Source organism: Gopherus flavomarginatus, chromosome 3, assembly GCF_025201925.1.
Source record: "Gopherus flavomarginatus isolate rGopFla2 chromosome 3, rGopFla2.mat.asm, whole genome shotgun sequence".
Lineage (NCBI taxonomy): Eukaryota > Metazoa > Chordata > Testudines > Testudinidae > Gopherus > Gopherus flavomarginatus.
Window position 1 is genome coordinate 195,906,305 of NC_066619.1, and position 22,122 is coordinate 195,928,426.

At 40.6% G+C, this 22,122-nt stretch overlaps 1 protein-coding gene across 1 annotated transcript in view; it reads right to left on the minus strand.

The window, feature by feature from the left end:
• Positions 1 to 22,122, minus strand: part of INPP4B (inositol polyphosphate-4-phosphatase type II B) — a 508,181-nt gene that overhangs the window by 227,534 nt on the left and 258,525 nt on the right. Inside the window, exon 9 of the mRNA XM_050946302.1 lies at positions 6,136 to 6,186. Coding sequence (XP_050802259.1) covers positions 6,136 to 6,186 — 51 coding nt within the window. The remainder of the gene's footprint in view (positions 1 to 6,135; positions 6,187 to 22,122) is intronic.

Below are 22,122 nucleotides of genomic sequence, written 5' to 3' on the forward strand. Positions count from 1 at the left end.
CCTGCAAATCTGTCTTTTGTAGGAAGAGAGAAATTTTAAATTGGAACCCACTAGCTTGATGTATTATCCTGTAGAATACTTTCATACATCAGTGACACCATTATCAATAATTTGGTAAGCTCAGATTTTACAGACAGGAGCCCATCTTTTTCATTAAAAACAATCAGACTGACAATCTGACAAATAGCAGGCTGTAAAATGTACACCTGCAGGAAAAGTTTCATTTAGTTTGAAGGTTTTCCTCCTATTCAAGTGATTTCTGTATCACAACAAATGTTAAATCTTCAGTGTTTTACCAATGTTGTTCTTGCTACAGTAGTTCCTCAAACCCTTAGGCATTATCATCTTTGAACTCAAGATATTAATGTATTTGCTTGCTGGAGTTATTTTTATGTCGGACTCAATACAACTTATTAATAGAAATGCTGTATTTTTCTGAGTATATAGCAATGTTTGTAAGCACGTTTCCTTGGGTATTTCCAACCTAGAGTGGACCAATTTTATTCCAGTACAAATAAAGAGAAATATACTCATCCAGCTACATTTTCTAAATTTCTGTTGACCTGTTATGCTATATGTTGTCTTTCTGCCAATGTCAGCCTTTGCATGATTTCCTTGAGGATGCAAAACATTTTTTCATTTTCTCAAGAGAACTTTTTACCCTCTCTCAATACCTCTGCTGCTCAGCACTAAAACTTCACTTTACCAGTTGTACAAAAGAGTTCTTCTTACCCTAGGGACAATGAGCACGGAAAGAAAATAACCTAAAACTGTCTTCCATGAAGGTTTTTTAAAAAATACACTGGAAGTTGATGTGAATAACTTACAGATATTTTCATTAAGTCATATCAACTATGCAAATAACTTCAACAAATAAGCAGGTTTTTTTGCATAATATTAATTTTATTCTTTATTCCTTTTGTAAGGCTAACAAAAATGAAAGGTCTAACAGCAAATGCAATGTGCTTGCAGATGACAAAACCCAGGTATAGGATCTGAGCTTGGTCACGTGCTCTCAGGGTCAGCCCGGGCCATATGGAAGTAGCATATTCAGCCATTGGAAAATGGAGAGCAACATGTGTTTCAGCTGAGCTGCTCAGCTGCAGTATGACACCACCTGGTAAGAGTTCTATCCTGCCTTCCTTTAGTAAGTCCAGTCTGAATCAGGCCCTTGGAATTTTCGAATATGGCTTCCTAATTTAGTGCTCAGACAGGCTTTTAGGCACAGAAAATGCATAGTTGGGAACCTAAGTGCCAATTTAAATGCCCAGATGTAGAGCCCTACAATTGGCTTACAAGTTTAAAACTGAGTCCTCAGTATGGCCAAACTCAAAGCCTCCTATGGGCTCATGTTGATGTCTATGTAATGATTCAATTTCCATCCCTGGCTGCACAGTTAGGCAGGAAGGGAAGGAAGAAGGGAGGTAGTGTAGAACATACAAGCCAAGAGAAAGAGAAAAGGTGCCAAGGAGGCAGGCTGAGGGGAGGAGTGGACGAAAAGGAGGAAGTAAAGAAGAGGCAGACTGGAGACATGAGATAGAAACATAGTGGGTAAAATAGTATGATTATGTAATTAAAGACTGTGCTGTGTCTTCACTGCCAAAAAGGTGCATTTTTAAGTGACTCACCTATCTCACTGTAAAATTCTAGCAGAGACAAGGGAGAGGTAGTTTTTACCTCAGTGAAACTATTTGAGGTTAACACTATACCTCTCACAATGCCTTGTTTCTGCTAAGATTTTACAGCACGATAGGTAACATGTTCGCTATCTCACTGTAAAAACACACCTTTTGGCACAGAAGACATAGCTTGTATCATAATATGTACACATAAGAGAGAACAATTAAGATTTCTCATACAACCTTCATTCTGGCATTTCCTAACTTTTGAGTTCTTGACTTTGCAATCTTAACATTCCTTTGTATTTTTATATGCAATTTGGATGGTAAACCTTGTGTTCTTGTAGAGTGCCAATTATAACAGGACTGATCTCGGTTGGGGCCTCTAGGTGCTACTGCAATACACATTAATAGTGCAATTCCTTATATGAACTGAAAGGAGGAGAAACAAACATTTTGCCCATTTGTGGTGGCCCCTCACAAGGCCCTACACTACTGCAAGGTCTCAGAGCCTCAGGAATTAGCCTTGTGTCATCAGATGTTTGGCTGTGTGTTCTTTGTGTGCTGTCCCAGCTCTGCGCAGATAGTTAACACAGGAGACCTCAATTGAACTGCCCAGTGACCACAAGATCTGTTAAGGTACAAAGGCGCCTGGCCAGGTTTGTCGATAAAGCATGGTAATAGCACCTGACAGACTCTACAAGGATACTAAGACATGTATGCCCGTGACAATAGACACAGCTCAGTGAATGGCGGAACCTTCCATTATTCTCTAGGCTGGCCACAGGGTTAAAGTGAGGTATCCCAACATTTATAGACTGAGACAAACAATCTGGGATAAACAACTTATGTATCACCTTACATGTTTCATGATGTTTGTTACCTCCCCTTGTACCTTCCTTCTGATGTTTCAGACAAAACATTCCTATTCACCCCGTCTTTGTTCTTTTACTCCTGATGGTTCAGACAAAATATCACTATTCATCACTTTTGTCAAACCATTTTATTGCGTGCTAGGATGAGGTGTTCTTGTGCTGGCCTGCTGGAAAGTGTTTACATATTCAGTGTGTTGCAGCAATGCTATCAATACTGGTGCCGTGTTCATGTACCAGTCACTGACTTGCAGGCAAACAGCTGCTTTTGCCAGGACGTGACTGTTGCTAATGGCATAACTCACTGACTTTTGTTCAGGCCTCAGGCTTTGCACCAGGTCCATGCTTCAGGCTCTCTCTACTACATCTTGGTGCTCAGATCTCTTAGGACACTGCTTAATACAATATAATTGTCCAGATTCCAAAACATTTTTTTCTGTTTCATATTCTTCAATTCATTTAAAAATACCTTCAAAATAATAATAAAAAATGTTGTATGGCCCAGTGAACTGATGGAAATGGGTTACCCGGCCTTGCAACAGGCCTAGAATTTGAAAGAGTGCTTTGTGGCTAGCTATGGCACTGACCAGGAGTTAGGTCAGCATAGCTACATCACTCAGGAATGTGGATTTTTCGCACCTCTGACCAATGTAGCTATGTTGACCAGGCCTTAGGCTCCTTTTTCTGCGCTTGCATAGATGTGCCAACTTTACCCTGGGCCCTAAATTGTCATGGCAATTTACAAACCAATCCAATTTTACATGTGTCGTTTAGAGAGGTTTGAAAAATTGAGCTTTAAACAACCTTAATTATAGAATAGCTAATGCTCCTCCATAATTTTGCTAGTGCTGGAGAGACACTTGTGATAATAAATTATAAGAGATTTGCATTGAATTATTTGATTAATAAACTTAATCACTTACCTAGCCAAAGAAAAAAGGAAGAAAGAAAAACATGTCTGCAATGGCCCTGTGAAAGGCTGAAATACAGATTGCTCACTGAGATTTAACTCTGCTGCCATATTGCACATTTTCCAAATGCATCCTGTTGGAACTATGCCAGGGATGATCCCTGGTAGTTCAAGGACCTCAGCACCTCAGGATAAAAACCAACTTAAAAATCTTTCCGGTCCATAGTCTGCTGTCTGCCCCAGCTCTTGTTTAGCCATCAGTTAGAAACAGGCATGTTTTATACATGTTTTGACTCCAGGCAGTTAAGAGCAGAAAGCTGCCAAAGCAGGCACTGCTGCACGTGGGGAAGGGGGTAAAATAGGGTTTAACCAGAGCTACCCTTCCCTCCGGCATGCCACTGGACCCAGTGTTGTGCAGAGGAGATGGGTGCCACTATGGGAGCACTGGGACTCCAATATCGACTCTTTCCCCAGCTACCTGGCCTTAGGTGCAGAGAAGACCCAGCCTGAGACTGCAGCAGGAAGGAGCAGAAGCTGCCAAAGCTGAGACGTTTAGACAATGTTCAACATGTTTTGACTAGAGATTCTCTGTCTTGTGCTGATTGGCTGTTTGCTCCAACCCTCTCCCTCCCTCACAGTCTCTTCACCTCAGCTTCACTTACACTGGCCACTCTTGCTCTCCTTGTCTCTGTCTTGTCCTCCTCACTCCCTTTCCCTTAACTTTTCTTTCTATTTAGGCTTATCCACATGCTAAGTAAACTCACCCCTCGAAAGTATCATGCAACTAAAATGACATTTGGTACCATCACAATGTTCACTCTGCTTATATACCCATTCCATTCCCCTCCTCCCCCCCGCCCTACTGCGTCTGTCTTGTCTATTTATATTGTAAGCTATTTGGGGCAGGAACCATCTACTACTCTGGGTTTGTACAGAGCCTAGCACAATGGGGCACTATTTTCAGTTGCCTATTAGGCACTACTGTAATAAACATGATTCATTTCTACAAGAAGTGGGTAAGGTCACATGATGGAAGGTCATACAAAGAGAAAGGGGGAGCTCAGGGAAGTCTCCCCTCCAACTTCTGAATTCCAGTGCTGAATAGAGCAGGAAACAAACTAGAACCAGCATAATTTGCTAGCATGGATTTATTATTATATATACATATCACCATCACAGATGAATTTGGTACTGTACATGTCCCAATCTAAACTGTTTGCAAGGTTTTTTGATTTAATGATTTTGGTTTAGTGCCAATTCCCCACTTTAAATTCTATATTTCCCTTTTCCCAACCACAGAGAAGAGCGTCTATGTGCCTGTGCATGCTGCCAACATGTAAGAGTGATTCTGGATACTTCAGAATACAATCTGGGAAATCACTGGGTTATTATTAAATCTTAACAGAGATGTGTGGCAGGGTGGACTAGGCCCAGAGGCCCCTTGCTAGAGGTCCTGGATCACCCTGCCCCAGAATAGAGCAGAGAGAAATCCACCAGACAGCCTAGAGTGGCTGCAGAGGAGCAGCCAATCAGAGGGGCTGATGAAGCAGCCAATCCAGGGCCAGAGGGCCTTATATAAGACAAGCAGCAGAGCAAAGAAGATCAGTTGCTATGTGGAGCTTGATGAGGGAGGACTGGGTGCCTGGCTGACTGGCCGGCTAGGCGAACAGCAGGACTGCAGATAGCTCACTGCAGAGAGCTCACCAGACAGAACTGAGCCCAGCAGAGGCTGCCAAAGACTAGGCGCTTGGCTGGACAGAATAGCAGAAAGCTGCCGAAAGATCAGTGTGGGCAGGCTGAGCCCAGGGAACTGAGCATAAAACCTGGCCAGACCAGACAAGAGTACCGAGATAGGCCCTGCTTTTCTAGTAGCAGACTGAGCCCAGGGAAGGCTGCTGAAATTGACACCAGTTGAGGGTACCAAGATGGGCCTCAGCTAGGTGTCTGAAGAAGGCAGTGCCTCTGAAAAGAGGCCAAAAACTATGGCCCCATTCCAGGGCAATGATAAGAACTCGGGACTCTATGCCCCGGAAGGAGGGGACAGCATGTGTGGCTTGGCTGGAGGGCTGAGCTGCCAAAGACCATCCAAGAGAACCAGCAGCTGTGGGGTGCTCGCAAGAGGCAGGTGCCACCCTGATGTAAGACCAAAAAAGAAAAGCAGGCTCACACTTAACCGAGAGAAAGGGGGCCATCCGTAAGAGTTGGATGCCCCCCACCTCTACGAAAAGACTGTTTGCAGGCACTATTGGCCAGAGAAAAGGGGCATGCTCAAGAAACGGGTGCTGACGCCATTACAGGATGCCATTTCTCCTCAAGCCTGTGGAATTTCAATTTTATCTGATATGCACACAGCCAGTGCTAACCCAGGCGGAACACTCTGTTCCTCCCCCAAAATTAGGCCAGTACCACAATAGACTCTTTAAATATTATCAATGTCACTTCTTATTCAGACTCCAAATACAGCTGCTATGGCAGTGCTGATTGACCTTCCACCAAGCTCTGTATCTAACCCAGACTGCTTGAAAGGCACTAGCAGAGACCATAGAAAACTGGACTGGCCTCAGCATAAAAATCCTCCTTAAGGAAAAATCCTGAAGTTTAGAGTTAAGGAGTAAATGCACTAGAATCTATCAATCTCTGAGTGTATTACTCCTTTCCCGATCCTCTATTAATTTAACCCAACTCCTAATGCAAAGTAAGTTTAGTAGTTGCATAGCTAACAGAAATTACTTACCCCGACATCAGATCTTGGCTCCTTGTGTTCAGACAGGACACGGGTGCGGACCTGGGAAAAACAAATCAGTTGTGGGTTTGGTATTCCATGAAAGAGAAATAAGAGACACACACTTATGGATTTATTTCCATAGCTTTCTACTCCTTTTTTCTTTTCTTTTTTTTTTTTGGCTGGTGCCAATCCAGTCAGTTTCTAAACACTATTTTCTTTTAATAATTTACCACTTCAACTTTTTTGGCATCCTGCCAAAGTCCTATTTCTGAAAACCCATTTATCATTCTGAAACTTCCTGATTCTCCACAGGAGAGGGGACTATGCTCAACTGCTCCTTTCATAACTTCAGACCCTTACTGAAATGACTGTTAGGTTATAAAATAACTCACAGCCTCTTTACCTAGAGTCATTCTCAGAAACCAACATTCTTCAAACAGAAGAATGACTTATGGATATAACAGGGTGAATTATATTGCAGATTCTCCTACAAAAGTCCACACATTCATGCATATACACTTATAAACACTTCCCCTACGTTTGTATGTATCTCAGGAGTTTTCTACGCTCTAACTCTGACTGGTTTAACTAAGGGTATTTTTTTAAATCAGTTTAGTTACACCAGTGCAAGTCTGTGTGTAGATACTCTTATCGGAGTTTAAAAGGAGCTTATTTGATTGTTCCACAGTGGGTAGACACTTAAATAGACATTGGGCCTGAGAGACAGAGAAAAGAATGACTTTATAGTCCAGTGTTTTAGACACCCAGCCAGAAGGTGGGAGACCCAGGGTCCAGTTCCCTCCTCTAATCCTTATTCACAGTTGAACTTAAACAGGAGAGACTGAGGCAGTCCCACATCAGAATATCCCATACTTCAATGGTTAGAGCACTCTCCTGAGAAGTGGGAGATCACTGTTCAAATCCCTTCCCCCTCCCCACCCCGACACAGAGGGGGGAATGGAACCTGGTGAGTGCTCTAACCACTGGGCTCATAGTTACTGCGTAATGTGGGCGCCACCACCACCTCCTGCTGTGAGATTCTGAATGAGACCTGATCTGGTAGGTGGCCTCTGGGCACACCTACTGGATCCGACAACTCAGGCAGATGAATATCTATCTGCTCCAAGTTCTTAAATTGCTCTGGGGCTTAGGCAAGAGGTAGGCATCCAGACGCCTAGAGGAAGGCAACAGAGCACAGATGCAGAAATGCAGGCACAGAGGAAACTTTGACCATGAAAAATTAGGCATCAAGTGAGTTTAAGTGCCTACAGAGTTCACAGTGGAGCCAAAACTGGTGCCTAACTCTGCGGTTTAGGTGCCTTAGTACTTTTGTGGATCAGGGTCACCCAGTTAGGGGACAGCCTGATACCCTGCACCTGTCTCCTCCCCATAAGTCCTTTTAGGTCATCTGTGTGCCTAAGCATTCATGGAAGGCACAGACCCTCCACTCCTAAGAGTAGTTCTCTAGTTGTCCCTGGCCTTTTACAGGATGCAGCTTCCTTGTACCCATGACTACCCTTCATTTCCCCAGCAAAGACCAAGGAAAATCTGGCCTAATATTTATTTTAATAATCTGTTTTCCAAACACTGATAATTGTTTGTAGGTACTTTTAGCATGTATATAATTTTCTTCTGCATAACCTTAGAATAAAGTTGAAACTCAGTAATGTCTTTCTTATGTTGGCATTTGTCATAAAACAGAACCCACTCACCCTTTAACCCTTGCCTTCCCTCCGGTTTATCTGTTAGTTTAAATATGAGATAAGGTTTAAGGAGCTCTTTCCTCAAAGGTTTGGAGTGAGGAAACATTTCTCTTCTCAGGCAGTTATTGTGCAAAGATTTTCACAGTAAGAAGAATATTTCCTTCACAAATGAGTGGAGACAGCAAGAAAATTTTACTTTTCACCCACTGAAGGACCAATTATCTGGTCCACATTACGAATATATGGATATTCTTTTGGATAGTATTAGATATTCCTGTGTATTCCTCCAGTTAGAGTTCAGAGGAATATTGCTTCTATGAAGACCACTTATTCCTACTTTTCACATAAAAAGTTAATATTTAAAATTTAGAGTAGTTATAAACACTGCATATTTTACAAGTGAAAATACATTAATGTTACTTTCTCCTAAGGCATGTTTCACTTAACATACTGAGACAAGACTATAACCTGTTTCTTCAAAAGAAAAAAATTAAAAAAAATTGTACCCTTGACAGGCAAAGGAGTGGCTAGAGTTAGTATACATTTTTAACAAAATAAATCTGTGAAAGCTGATAATTAAAAAGTAACATCTGGCCCAGAGTTGCAGTGATGTAAGCCCCTTTCTTATTAAAATGATTATAAGCAATTTCTTTAACTAATATGAGCAAACAATTTGTTTAAGAACTACTGCACAAACTATCCCTCCTTCACTGTTGTCTATGGAGTTGTTTGCATCCAGACTCCTGTTCAGCAAAACTTTCAAGTTACTTTTAATTTTAAGTATATGCATAAGTCCTGTTAAAACTGAAGTCCGCTGATTCGCTGAATTGAAGTCCTTGGGCACCAATGAAAAAACTAACTAGATGGACAATTCTGCAGAGTATTGAGTGTCCTCTACTCTCACAGAAGTCAATACGAGTGGAGAGGTCTCACTTCACAGGAGGTACTCAGAACCTTGCAAGACTGCACCCATATTCTACTGTATATTGCCCCAATTCAGGAGAGGAAGCACTCTCCTGGATAGAGACTCTTTCCTGAATCAGCACCTATATGAAGCAGGAATGGAGGAAATGTATAAAACAGCAAACCTATGGTGCAGACTTCTGTGTAGTAAAAATACCCAATTTCATATGCAGTGAATTAATAAAATGAGGGAAACAATTTCTGCTAAGCTGAAGAACTGAAAAAGAACAACTTTAATTTAAGTAAACCTTGAGAGATTAGTTAAAAAAATTATTCACAAACTTTGTCACTTTGAGTTGCTTTTTGATTCAGCCATGTTCACACACTTTTTTTTTTTTAACCACTTTAGAGTGAATATACAAACAATTTTTTGTTAGGACTAATGCCAGAGAACAGCTCCCTTTTGTGTAAATAGTTGTATTTACTAAGATTACATGTAAATATAGATATTTATCAGGGTTGGTCAAAAATTTTTTAGTTAAACGGTTCTTTGAATGAAAAACTGAATTTCCAACTGAATGAATTTTACTGTGAAAAGTCTCTTTTCTATGGAAATTTTCAGTTTTTTGTCAAACTGGACACCCAAAAACTGAAATATTTTGATTTGGATATTCCACAGTGCCTTATGGGAGTCGTAGTTGGGTTGCCTAGTGTACCCATTCTCCTATCTGGCTTGGGCTCCCCACCTGGATATCATCTCCCACGAGGCACTGCTTTGCCTCGACAAGAGGACAGACAAGGATGCATCAGAGAGATGTGGTCCAACCAGGGAGGCCAGTCTACAGAGGAAAATGAGAGCATGAGGCATCTTAATTACAACCTCAATGAGACACCATAAAGGCATTTTGCAGTTCAACTATTCTGGGTTTTGGTCAAAATATTTTTTTTTTAAATTATTATTCGCCGAAAAGTCAAAATGTTCCACCAAGAACAGGACCCATTTTTCAACCTGCTCTTTTATTTATGCCTTGGCTCAACCTCTCTCTCTATTTTTTTTAAATGAAGTTTTGGACAACAGGAAATAGAAACAACAACATGTGACCCAATTGGACTTCACAAACAACAATAGTAAATAGTCAAACAGTCAACACAAAAGAGTGATATTCAAACAACCCACAGGCTGAAATATATTTACATAAAGTGTTCAGAAAATAATTATAAATAACTGACACATTAGTCAAAGTCTCTAGATAATATGCAAACAGGACAAAAAGGTAATTCATCAGATTAACTATTCACTATGAATAGTTCATCCATCTCTAGACCCAAGTCATCATAAAAAATGAAACACAGAATTAAAAAGAATTTTGAAAAGCAAATCATCTCAGTACTTTTCATAACTAAACAAAATACTGTTCCTTTTTGCATCTCATTATAAATAGGATCATTAGGGCAATTCTATTTTTTACAACTAAAGATAAACTTGAATCTCAGATACACAATACACTATCAAAGGGTGTTTTCTTTCCCCTATTTTGCTCTCTGTTTTTGAGAGTAAAATCTGACCCATCAAGGAGTTTGTTTGCTCTGGTCTGGAACAAGACGAAGCAAGCCTTGAACAAATTACTTTCTTACCCTAGGAGAGGATATGTTTTTTCAAGACAACAGAAAAGTAAGCATGCAGCGCAGTTCTCTGACTTCTACTCGCCCTGTGGATGAACAAAGGCATTGCAGCTGTCACTACTACAAATTAGGAAGACCAAGTGGGTGAGGTAATATCTTTTATTAGACAAGACTCACCCACCTCACCTCTCTAATATCCTGGGACCGACATAGCTACAACAACACTGAAACTAGTACAAATATTCATGAGAAATTTTAATCTCTTTACCACATATACACAGCACAGATCACACACAAAGAATCAGTATTAACATTAGAACATTTTGAGTGCACGTACCACCGGATAATCTAAGTGCCATATTTCTCCATGCATAATAAGTTGCATAGTTTTTCAGCTATCCTTCCTGCAGTCCTTTACGAAGATGTAAAAGACAGTATTGTATTATTAAACAGGCATTTATTTTTGTTATTCACGGCACACTACTTCACATCTACACTATATGTTGGAGATCAGATGACTAAGCTATTATCATTACCAACACCGCCTTGGTCCCATTAAAGAATTAGAATGATTAAAAACTAAGACACTTTTTATTCTTACACCTTTTAACATATTACAGGCAATTAATTCAAAGTGGAAGCAAAAGTACATTTCTTTTCTTATTTGAATATTTCATGCCTGACCTAAGTTCAAGCCTCTCTTCATTTCAGTTTATAACTGAAGGCTTGGTTTGTATATAGTGTATTTCTCTCTTATTATTTATCAATTAAAGTTATATTAACAGCCTAGATTCAGCTCTGTTACATCAATGTAAATCTTGAGTAACTCCACTGGCTTCCAAAGTGGCTCATAGTACTTATTACTCTGAACTGCACATGTATTATACCGTTCATACCTTCTGTTATGTGCTCCAGCCATCTCAGAGTAAGCAGATTTTTGCCACATGTAGATATTATGAGAATACATCATGAGGTGAGGCAAAGTGAGATAGACCACTGAAGTATTCCTTGATAAGGTGATCTACAGTCTTGGCTATGCTAGCCTTTTGTGGGAAGTTTCCCACTGATGGTAGCATCAGCATCCCATTTTATCTGGACCTGCTCTGAGACAGCACCTTTTCCATGTAGGCACCTTTTCTGCACTAGTAATTCCCTCTACCAACATTTTATCTGGGGAGTGCAGGCCCTGAACACAGAGCCAGCAGCACTAGCCTCTACAGAAGGTGCAAGTGGGGGTGCGACCATAATCATGCCCCCCTAACCACGGCAGAGCTTGCCAGGGATGGAGGGGAATGCAGGCTGCATCCTCCCTTAGGGTGTCAGAGTTGATGCTTCAGCGGAGTCGACCAGAATCCCACTTCAATTTTTTTGTTGCAGTGCAGCAACTCTACATACCTCTTTCCTACATCTGAAAAAAGCCGTGCAAACCAATTGTGGGATATAAGTAATAAGTAATAATACTACTGCCATGAATAGACCAAAATGTAATTGCCATAATAAATGTGGTAGAAAGAATAAGATTGCTGGAGGGTGTAGAGTTGGCCCAGGTATCAAACACCAAGTAATCTTCACTTGTACATGGAAGGGGTCTGGGGTTAATAAAGATAAATGGTCAAGTGCCATAAACGTCAGTATCAAAGACAAAAAGCGATAAAGAGTCCTGTGGCACCTTATAGACTAAAAGATATATTGGAGCATGAGCTTTCGTGGGTGAATACCTACTTCGCTGACATCATCAGCTCAGGATTAAACAAAGACTGTGAATGGCCAGCCTACAAAAGCAGTTTCTGCTCCCTTGGTGTTCACACTTCAACTGCCAGAAGAGGGCCTCATCCTCCCTGATTGAACTAACCTCGTTATCTCCAGACTGATTCTTGCCTGCATATTTATACCTGCCTCTGGAAATTTCCACTACATTCATCCGACAAAGTGGATATTCACCCATGAAAGCTCACGCTCCAATACCTCTGTTAGTCTGTAAGGTGCCACAGGACTCTTTGTCGCTTTTTACATATCCAGACTAACACGGCTAACCCTCTGAGTATCAGAGATGTTAGTTCTTATGATCAGGAAGAGATACAATATGGTGAAGAAGTTTGCTGATGACACAAAAATGGAAGAGGTGGCAGAACTCAGCAACACTGTATGTCTCCTGTTGATCAGTTTTATAAAACTTTAGTATTTCTGGTTCAAGGTTGGTAACTGAAATCCAAGTCTTGAAACTACAGATAACAATATCACACTTTTTAGAAAAACAAAAAAGGACCATTCTGGAGATACTAGTGATTAATTTCCCCTAAAACTATGGTAAGATTTTGGAGGTTGTAACTTACTGCATGACTGCTGGCAGTGCCTGGCGCAACTTAAATTGTTCAGATTTTTACATTAATTATGCAGCATTCACCAGCTCATTAACTTTAACATAATAGGCCCCCTTCTCGTATATTTTGTAGATTTATTTTTAAAAGAAGCTATTTATGAAACAACAAACAGATCCAAGAGTATTTCCTCTGTAGTTAGAAGATTAACCCTTTACTGGACAATTTAAATGACATAACTTCAGGCAGCAAAGACAGTCTGTCACACACTTGTTTGTGGAATAGGAGACATGGTTCTAATATAAAATTTAATACCCGACAAATAGGAAACAAGAAAACAGAACTTACAGGATTTCCACCCTACCACAGTGCCCTGGCACAAGCTGGAATATGTGCCTGCTCTTGTCTGGATTGGGTTACACCAAGGAGTACAATTTAAAAAAAGATTAAATTTATGTATCTGAAGTGCCAAAATGAAAGGACACAGCTGAACACTTTTACTAGGTGGTGTTTAAAGCTCAGATTGTGGCTTCTCTTATGGGGTAGGGTAAAGTAAGGCAATTTCCTTCCAACTTCTGCCCGCCATCCCCACCCACTGTATTAGCTTGCTAAATCGTGGACAGAATTGCTCATCTTCTAAAGAGCAATTTGCAAGCGAGGATGGGGTAAGCGAGGAAGATAGGGAGTTTAAAGAGGTGTCACAGAGTGCTCTTCTCCCCAGCTCTCAGGCAACTGGTGAGTCTCTGGAGACATTCTGCTTCTCCAAGGCAGAATGTCTCCCAATGCTCCCCCAAGGACAGTGTGTCAGGGCAGTGGCTAAAGAGTGCAAAGACTATGAAAAACACTGGGAGATTTCCCGGACTGAGGACTGAGGTCAGCAGGATTTGGACCAACAGTATGTGGAACCTTATGTCTAAATAAAGGAGAGGACAAAAGTAAATTGGCAGTCATGGATAAAGGGACTTCTGTATGGTCAGACAAATACATTTTCAACAGTTAGGGTGCCAAACTGCATTCTGATGCTTACAAAACTAATTCCATGCTTCCTAAATTATAAAGCAACATCTTTTCTGTAATGATTTGCTTATCTTTTCCCATAAATAAAAAAATTACTGGAGATAGATTTGAATGTAAACATTTAGAAAATTGTTTCCCCCCATTTTTTTTTATTAATCTTATGCCAAAAAAGTCAGCCATAACACCTCCCCTAAATCCATACACCAATATAAAATAACAAATAAAGAGACCAAAAATAAAACTGCAAGGACTATGAAAATCATATCTCATACACATAATTATAACACCACCACTGTCTCTACATCTGATTCTCTGTCACGCAGCTATTCATATGACAGATAACTTACTCTTGAAGACAGAACCCAAGTTCAGTTTATATCTCACAATCAAAGTAAATATGAAGAGGCTGCCAAATCTGTCTGTATAAATCCAAATAATTTAATGTGTGTTCAGTATATGTAATGAAAAAAAGGAAAGAAGGGGAAAGGCCCATTTATTTAACTTGCTAATAAGGTACACAGTATGAGCTATATGTTCATTTTTTAACTGAAAGAACAATTTTTCCAGCGATAAAGATCTGACAAACTATAATTAATATATGTGAGGGAATAAAAGTAATTTGAAGAAAAATGGTCTTTATAAATTAAAGATAATTAACAACTGAGCCTCAGCATCATTAAAAATAGGTGTTCAACCACTACTATTAATTAATTTCTTCTTTACAGAGGCTCAGGGTACAGATCCTTGGCAGGCGTAAATTGCTGTCGCTTCATTAACTTCAATGGAGGAGGAAAGGTCACACATTGTTGCACTCAGCAAAAACTACAGCAACATACAGGTCCCCAGTGTAATAGCCTCCTCACTACTTCCTTTGCACAGTGGAATCACCTTCATTGGGTTCTGGGAGCAGATGTAGGCAAAGAAAGACCTTGCCATGTGGCTTCAATGCACATGTCAGACACCCATAAAAGAAAACAGCTATCAGAGGTAGATCAATCACTGGGGGCCTGTGACACCGGCCCACTCAGAAAAATGAAAAATTAAAGTAAAGTAAAGGCACCATTCACAGCTGTTAATTTAACTGCATGGTAGTAAAGGCACCATTCACCGCTGTTAATTTAACTGCATGGTAGTATTTCCATCTCTCGGAAAAAGAATCCAAAAGGAGATAGATGCTCAAATGCCCCACAAACCGCTTAGCACATTTTATAATGAAGGGCTCAGTGATCACATAGTGCTTAATGTGCTTACAAGAGCTATGCTGTATTCTGAGTCCGGTTCCAATTGGCTGCACATAACAAGAGTTTCACAGCATCCTGCCCAGACTCTGTCTGGGAAGATCAGCCCCTAAAGGTATAGCTACTAATACCACAAGCTCCAAGGCAGCAGCAGCATCATAACTTCATGGAAGGTGCCCACAGTTCAGTGAACAGCCTGGCAGCCACAGCAAAGCCATGATGTGCTCTTTTGAGGGTCTTTAATTAGTAAGCACACAAGACCTTAAAGCAAGTGACTGTGACCCAACTAAAATATTGACCTGCAGCAGCCACAGGCAATCACACAAGAACTGTTAGACCACACACATATATCCCCACAATAAGGAAGTGACACAATATAGTGAACTATCCAGAGTTCATCACAGTGGTAAGCACCAGTTGATACAGTCAACACTGCTCTTAATAAGCTACATCATTTACTGAAATGTACATGCTTCTATTTTATTTAGCAGTTGGTTGCCAGTCACAAATTTTTATGGCTCAGGAAAGCACCACAATTTTTTTTGTCATTATATTGCCTGATTTTCTAAGAGTAGCAAAATATGTGAATGGTTTTCCACCTGTCTCCAGTTACATTTGAACAAAACGCAGGCAGGTTAAAATACTGCACAAGTAATTAGATATTCTATACACCACCTCAGTTTCTAAATTTTACATAGTATAATATCATGCCTCACAGGTTTTGTATTCATGAGAAAGTAGTATTTTGTCTTATGTTGCTAATTTTCTTCACACAAACATATGACTCATAATGCAAATTAGAATAAGGGATAAGTTAGTTAATGAGCAAGAGGATGCTGTAAGACAAAATTCTGAGTACAAAACCTTCTCCTGAATTGTTTAAAATTTGATGAATGGTGAACTATTACTCAGAGCATCTCACAAGATGCTGAAATGAGTTTGCTCAAGTTCTTTATTGCATATTCTTATGCAATAAGCATTTCAACGGCACTTCTAAAAAAATAAAATCCATTTCTCTCTGTGTTCTCCTTCATTTATGTCAAAGCCTGTAGCTATTTGTTTAAAATACATTCAAATTCTAACCTCAGAAATCTTACTATACATCAAAGCATCCTAACACCTTAAATGAAATGCAAGCTACAAGCAAGATAGACACTTCATACCTGTGTTAAAAGTAGGTATTGGTAACATTTCTAGTTCTTGAAAGCATACACCAACATTCAATTAAACAATTCAAATAAATTATACAAATACAATTCAAACATTAAACACAAAAACATTCTTGCTTCCCTAAGCAACCCAAGACCTTTCAATATTTTACACATGGTTTCCATAGGCTTCCTGGCTTAGGGGAGCACTTGAAATCTAGAATCTTAAAATTTTAAATTCTTTGCATCTGGAACAGTCCTATCCCTGCTATACATGTTCTATCTAATCTTCCTTTAAAAGTTGGTATTCTTGTTTTGTGGGTGCCTAGAGAATCATACATTAGAAGGACTCCTAAGTTCAGAAGCACTGTGAGCTAGCTTAATTATGTAATAATGCAATGGAGCTACCCAGTTGTCACTCCCTGAGAAGAAGTAAAGAGAACTGCCAACACAATTTCCCAGTCAAAAAGCTAAATGCTTTTTGCATTTCCTTTATTTAAAGTAAATTTCACTGGAAGCTTTTCACAGTAATTCTGTGCCAATATACCTGAACTCTGCTATGGATTAATGACCTATAGAGTTGTGTCTACACTACGGAATTTTAGCAAGAGAATTCCACCAGTTAGTACCAGTTCAGCTGTACCACTGAGAGCCCTTGTATAGAAGGGACTCCAGCTACTTCAAATGGCTTTACCATCACATCAGTTAAATCTGATCAGTGTCTGTAGGCAGCGTCCAATACAAAGGTTGATGTGTTTCCAATGGAAAGCGTGTTCTAAAGATAAGAGACATACTGCATCTTTGCTTCATCAGAGAATATAAAATACAGTATATAAACATTTTCTATCCAGTGACTCCAAGGGAAAAAAATAACAGAAAAAGTTTGCTGGTCAGAAAACAAGAAAAGTAATAATAAAAGAATGCCACTTATATTGTACATCTCTTCTTGTTTGGGAGCCCAAATTAGAATCAGAAAAAAAATATTTATTTGGGGATTTTATTCACCTAAACAAGTCAGAATGCTCTGCAAGATCAAGTAACGAGTTCAGTCTAATTGGAGAAAAACTCCTTGCTATGTGTACACACATGCACATATTTTACTTCTATGTCTAAATTTAGTAGCACAGTTTCAAATATGTGAGTTGCCAAATTACAGTAGTTTTTGTTTGGTTTTATAACATAGATAAGCTTATAAAAGTTACTCTTTTACATTTTCTTTTTAAAGCAGAAGCTCAGCAGTCATCAGATGCAGAGGAGCTCAGACAGGTGGGAAAGGAGAAAATGTGTTCCTTTTACTGTACAAGGGTAATCATCTGGAATGTGCTTCATTTCTTTACATTTAAGATGACGTTGGGGGACAGGGAAAGCATCTGAAAACCTAATAAAAGTGGTTTATTTCTTCTATTTTAAATAGAGGGCTGATTTCCGACAGCCCCCTACTCAGAAAAAACTTAGATTGACTTCATGGGACTTAAATTGATAGAATGTTAGCTACTGTATAGCATTGCTAGGTAGTTATCCTAAAATTAATAAAATAATAAACCTAAGAGCTTGATCCCACAGAAAGACCAGCAAGCTAGGAAAAGTTGCAGGTCTCAGCACTGCAGGAGGTCTTAAAATATTCAACACAAATTGAAGCCTGCCAAAATAACAGCTCCTCATCTGCAAACAGAAGAACTTCCTAGGAGGCAGAGAAAATACATATCAGATCTCCAACACCCACAGTCCTTACTCCTTTCAAAATCCTAGGCACCACCACACAAACACCAGTTCGGCAAGGGGTAGTTAATGGACAACTCTAAGGGCTGGTCTACGTTGGGGGGGAAATCGATCTAAGATACACAACTTCAGCTACGTGAATAACGTAGCTGAAGTCGAAGTATCTTAGATTGAATTACCTACCATCCTCACGGAGCGGGATCGACATCCGCGGCTCCCCCTGTCAACTCTGCTACCGCCACTCGCTCCGGTGGAGTTCCGGAGTCGACAGGAGAGCGTTTGGGGATCGATATATCGCGTCTAGATGAGACGCGCTATATCAATCCCCGAGAAATCGATTGCTACCCGCCGATACGGCGGGTAGTGAAGATGTAGCCTCATCTGCAGAAACTCACGGATAGGAGGCAGTAGCAGTGCTAGAGGGATAGTCGCAGAAAGTCAGGGGAAGTGTTTTGTGGTTTTGTTTTTTGTTGTTTTTTAATAAGAAAACCTTTTCATTTTGAGAAGGGCTTCTGATTGTTGGTGGGCTGTGTTTTTAAGGGGGCACCAATTCTCCTCCAGTTGGAACTCAGAAGAAACAATTCCCTCTTGATCATCATAGTGATGATGGAGGTATAAGGTTAGACAGATGGGTAGATAGACAGATAAGAATCTACCCCCATATCTGTCTAAGTTTCTCATGATTTCTTGCTTTCTTTTCCTTAATATACATGTTCATGTCTGTCAGAGAGCCCACTTATGCCAATCCTATGGTCACACCTCCCCAGATATTGGTCCTTCCAAAACGACAGAAATAGAGCTGCCAGGCAACACAGCACTGCTTAGGATCATGGTCCCTTTCGTCTTCTTTTGCAATTCACTGACATTCAGTCAATTTACATGCTTTTTAGGACAGCAAGGAATTTTCTCCCTGGAGTTCCTAGATGTTTTATCTAGGAGTTCAAAGTGTATAGAAACCTCTTTGGGCCAGAGATGCACAACGTTGGGGAAGGAAGAATTAGTTGACCATAGGAAGGGGGAGAGTTCCTTATCAGAATGAGGATTAACCTTCCTGAATGTGCAGGCTTGGATGCTTCCAGAGCTTTGGTGTGCTGGCACCTGAGGCCTGGTCTACACTACGTGTTTAAACAGAATTTAGCAGCATTAAACCGATTTAACCCTGCACCCGTCCACACAACGAGGCCCTTTATATCGATATAAAGGGCTCTTTAAACTGGTTTCTGTACTTCTCCCCGACGAGAGGAGTAGCGCTGAAATCGGTATTGCCATGTAGGATTAAGGTTAGTATGGCCGCAAATAGATGGTATTGGCCTCCGGGTGGTATCCCACAGTGCACCATTATGACCGCCCTGGAAAGCAATCTGAACTCGGATGCACTGGCCAGGTAGACGGGAAAAGCCCTGCGAACTTTTGAATTTCATTTCCTGTTTGCCCAGCGTGGAGCGCTGATCAGCACGGATGGCGATGCAATCCCAAATCCAAAAAGAGCTCCAGCATGGACCGTACGGGAGATACTGGATCTGATCGCTGTATGGGGAGACAAATCTGTTCTATCACAGCTCCGTTACAGAAGATGAAATCACAAAGCATTTGAAAAAAATCTCCAGGCTATGATACAGAATCCACAACACAGTGCTGTGTGACAAGCGTAACGGAAAGTCAAATGGACACTCATGGAGGGAGGGAGCAGTTACTGAGGACTCCAGCTATCCCACAGTCCCCCCAGTCTCTGAAAAGCATTTGCATTCTTGGCTGAGCTCCCAATGCCTGAAGAGTCAAAAACATTTTCCCGGGTGTTTCAGGGTATGTGTCATCAACTTACACCCTTCCCCCCCCCGAAAGAAAAGGGAAAAAAATCGTTTCTCGCCTTTTTTCAATGTCACCCTATGTCTACTACATGCTGCTGGTAGACGGGGTGCTGCAGCTCTGAACACCAGCATCCTCTTCCCAGTGGATAGCAGTCATATTGTACTGTTTGCCATTGTCATTATCAGCCCGTGAGTGCTCCTGGCTGGCCTCGCTGAGGTTAGCCGGGGGCGCCTGGGTAAAAAATGGGAATGACTCCCAGTCATTCCTGGCAGATGGTACAGAAGGCTTGATAACTGTCCTCATCACAGCAGCTGGAGGCTGAGCTCCATCAGCCCTCCCACCTCTTTCATGTCTAAAGAAGATTCTGTACTCCCTGGACTATCATAGCAGCTGGAGACTGCCTCCCCCTCATTTTATCTCACTAAAACTCAGTGTTTCTTATTCCTGCATTCTTTATTACTTCATCACACAATTGAGGGGACACTGCCACGGTAGCCCAGTAGGGTTGGAGGAGGAGGGAAGCAACGAGTGGGGTTGTTGCAGAGGCACCCCCTAGAATGGCATGCAGCTCATCATTTCTGCGGGATCTCTGAGGCTCTGACCTGGAGCGGCTGTGCTCTCTGGTTCTCCAGTACACTTGCCCCATATTCTAGGCAGGACTGACTTTATTTTTAGAGAAAACATAAAGAAGGGAATGACTCGGGGTTATTCCCGTTTTTGTCCATGTACCCCCGGCCGACCTCAGCAAGGCCAGCCAGGAGCACTCATGACAGCAGCAGACGATACAAAAGGATTGATAACTGTCATCGCCAATTTCCAAATGCAAATGGTGCAAAATGACTGATAACCATCATCTCATCGCCAATTTACAATGGCAGAGGATGCAATAGGGATGGTAAACGTCTCTGCTACCTTGCAAAGGCAAATGAATGCTGCTGTGTAGCACTGCAGTACCGCATCTGTCAGTAGCATACAGTACACATACGGTGACAGTGACAAAAGGCAAAACAGGCTCCGTGGTTGCCATGCTATGGCGTCTGCCAGGGCAATCCAGGGAAAAAGGGCGCGAAATGATTGTCTGCCATTGCTTTCCCGGAGGAAGGATTGAGTGATGACATTTACCCAGAATCACTCACGACACTGTTTTGGCCCCATCATGCATTGGGATCTCAACCCAGAATTCCAATGGACAGGGCAGACTGCAGGAACTATGGGATAACTATGGGATAGCTACCCACAGTGCAACGCTCCGGAAATCGATGCTAGCCTCGGTACATGGATGCACACCTCCGAATTAATGTGCTTAGTGTGGTCGCGTGCACTCGACTTTATACAATGTTTTTAAAAAACGGTTTCTGTAAAATCAGAATAATCCCGCATTGTAGACATATCCTATGTTTAAGCTCTGTTTGTTACCTATCCCTCTACTTAGTTACTTGAATTTCCTTCTCAACAATCTCTCAACATCACACAGGTTACAAAATTCCATCCAGTGTCCAAGGCAGAATTATATGTCTGTACATGCACAGTCGCTATTAGGTGGACTCACATTATTGGTACAGCAAGCTGAGTGAACTACTAAATCTGGGAAGTCTAAGAAAAACCTGACATTCTCTTTTCCCTATTTTTCATTACAAATTAATAACAAGGAAACCAACACAAGGTACCACTGTTTTTTGTTTTTTTGGTATCAGAGAAGTTGTTATTCGTAAACATTTGTATACCGAGTATTAATTATCTCGACCTCAAAGACATTTAACAGAAAAATGGGATTTCCTTATTTGAGAATATCTCTGTAGCATATATTTTCATAGTGAAGTGAAGCTCTTTACTTCTTCTATATTGACAACTTTCTTTTTAAGCTTAGCTGTGTTATGCAACATGAGAGTGCTTTTACATATTCAATATCCAGTTCTTGCAGAGCCTCTGGTTAAAAATGAATAAACTATGAGCATTCTACTTTGAGGCTGACAAGTAGGGTCAGAAGGGGGATAGTCATGGCTGACAGTTGCAAGCAATTACTTTATATTCTCATTTTCATCGTTCACAAAATCTGAATAAAGTATTGTGTACTTTTTTGTTTCAGAATCCACATTTTTCTCATGCAAATGTTTGAGACTCAGACTAGGTATCAAATACTTAAAAATATTTAGTTGTGATTTTTCGAATTTCACAATTATATTAATTAATTTAATTCCTATACTCTTCAGCAGCAATTTCTGGTATGGCTCAAAACACATCAGTTGCAGATTTGGGTGAAATACATTATAATTGAATTCCCCAAATAATTAAGAAGGGTCTCCTGGCAAATAGTTTAGGTTTGAAAATTGAGTGAGCTTACATTTGTTAGAACTGAAAGGTAGATATCTCCTTGCTTCTACCTTGTGAAATGAGACTTAGAAATGCAGTCACTGAGAAATTAAGGAAAAAATAAACCCTATTTATGCGTGACCCTGAAATACTATATTTGTTCAGCTACTCCATCTAGCCAACAAGGCACATATACATGATGGGGTGT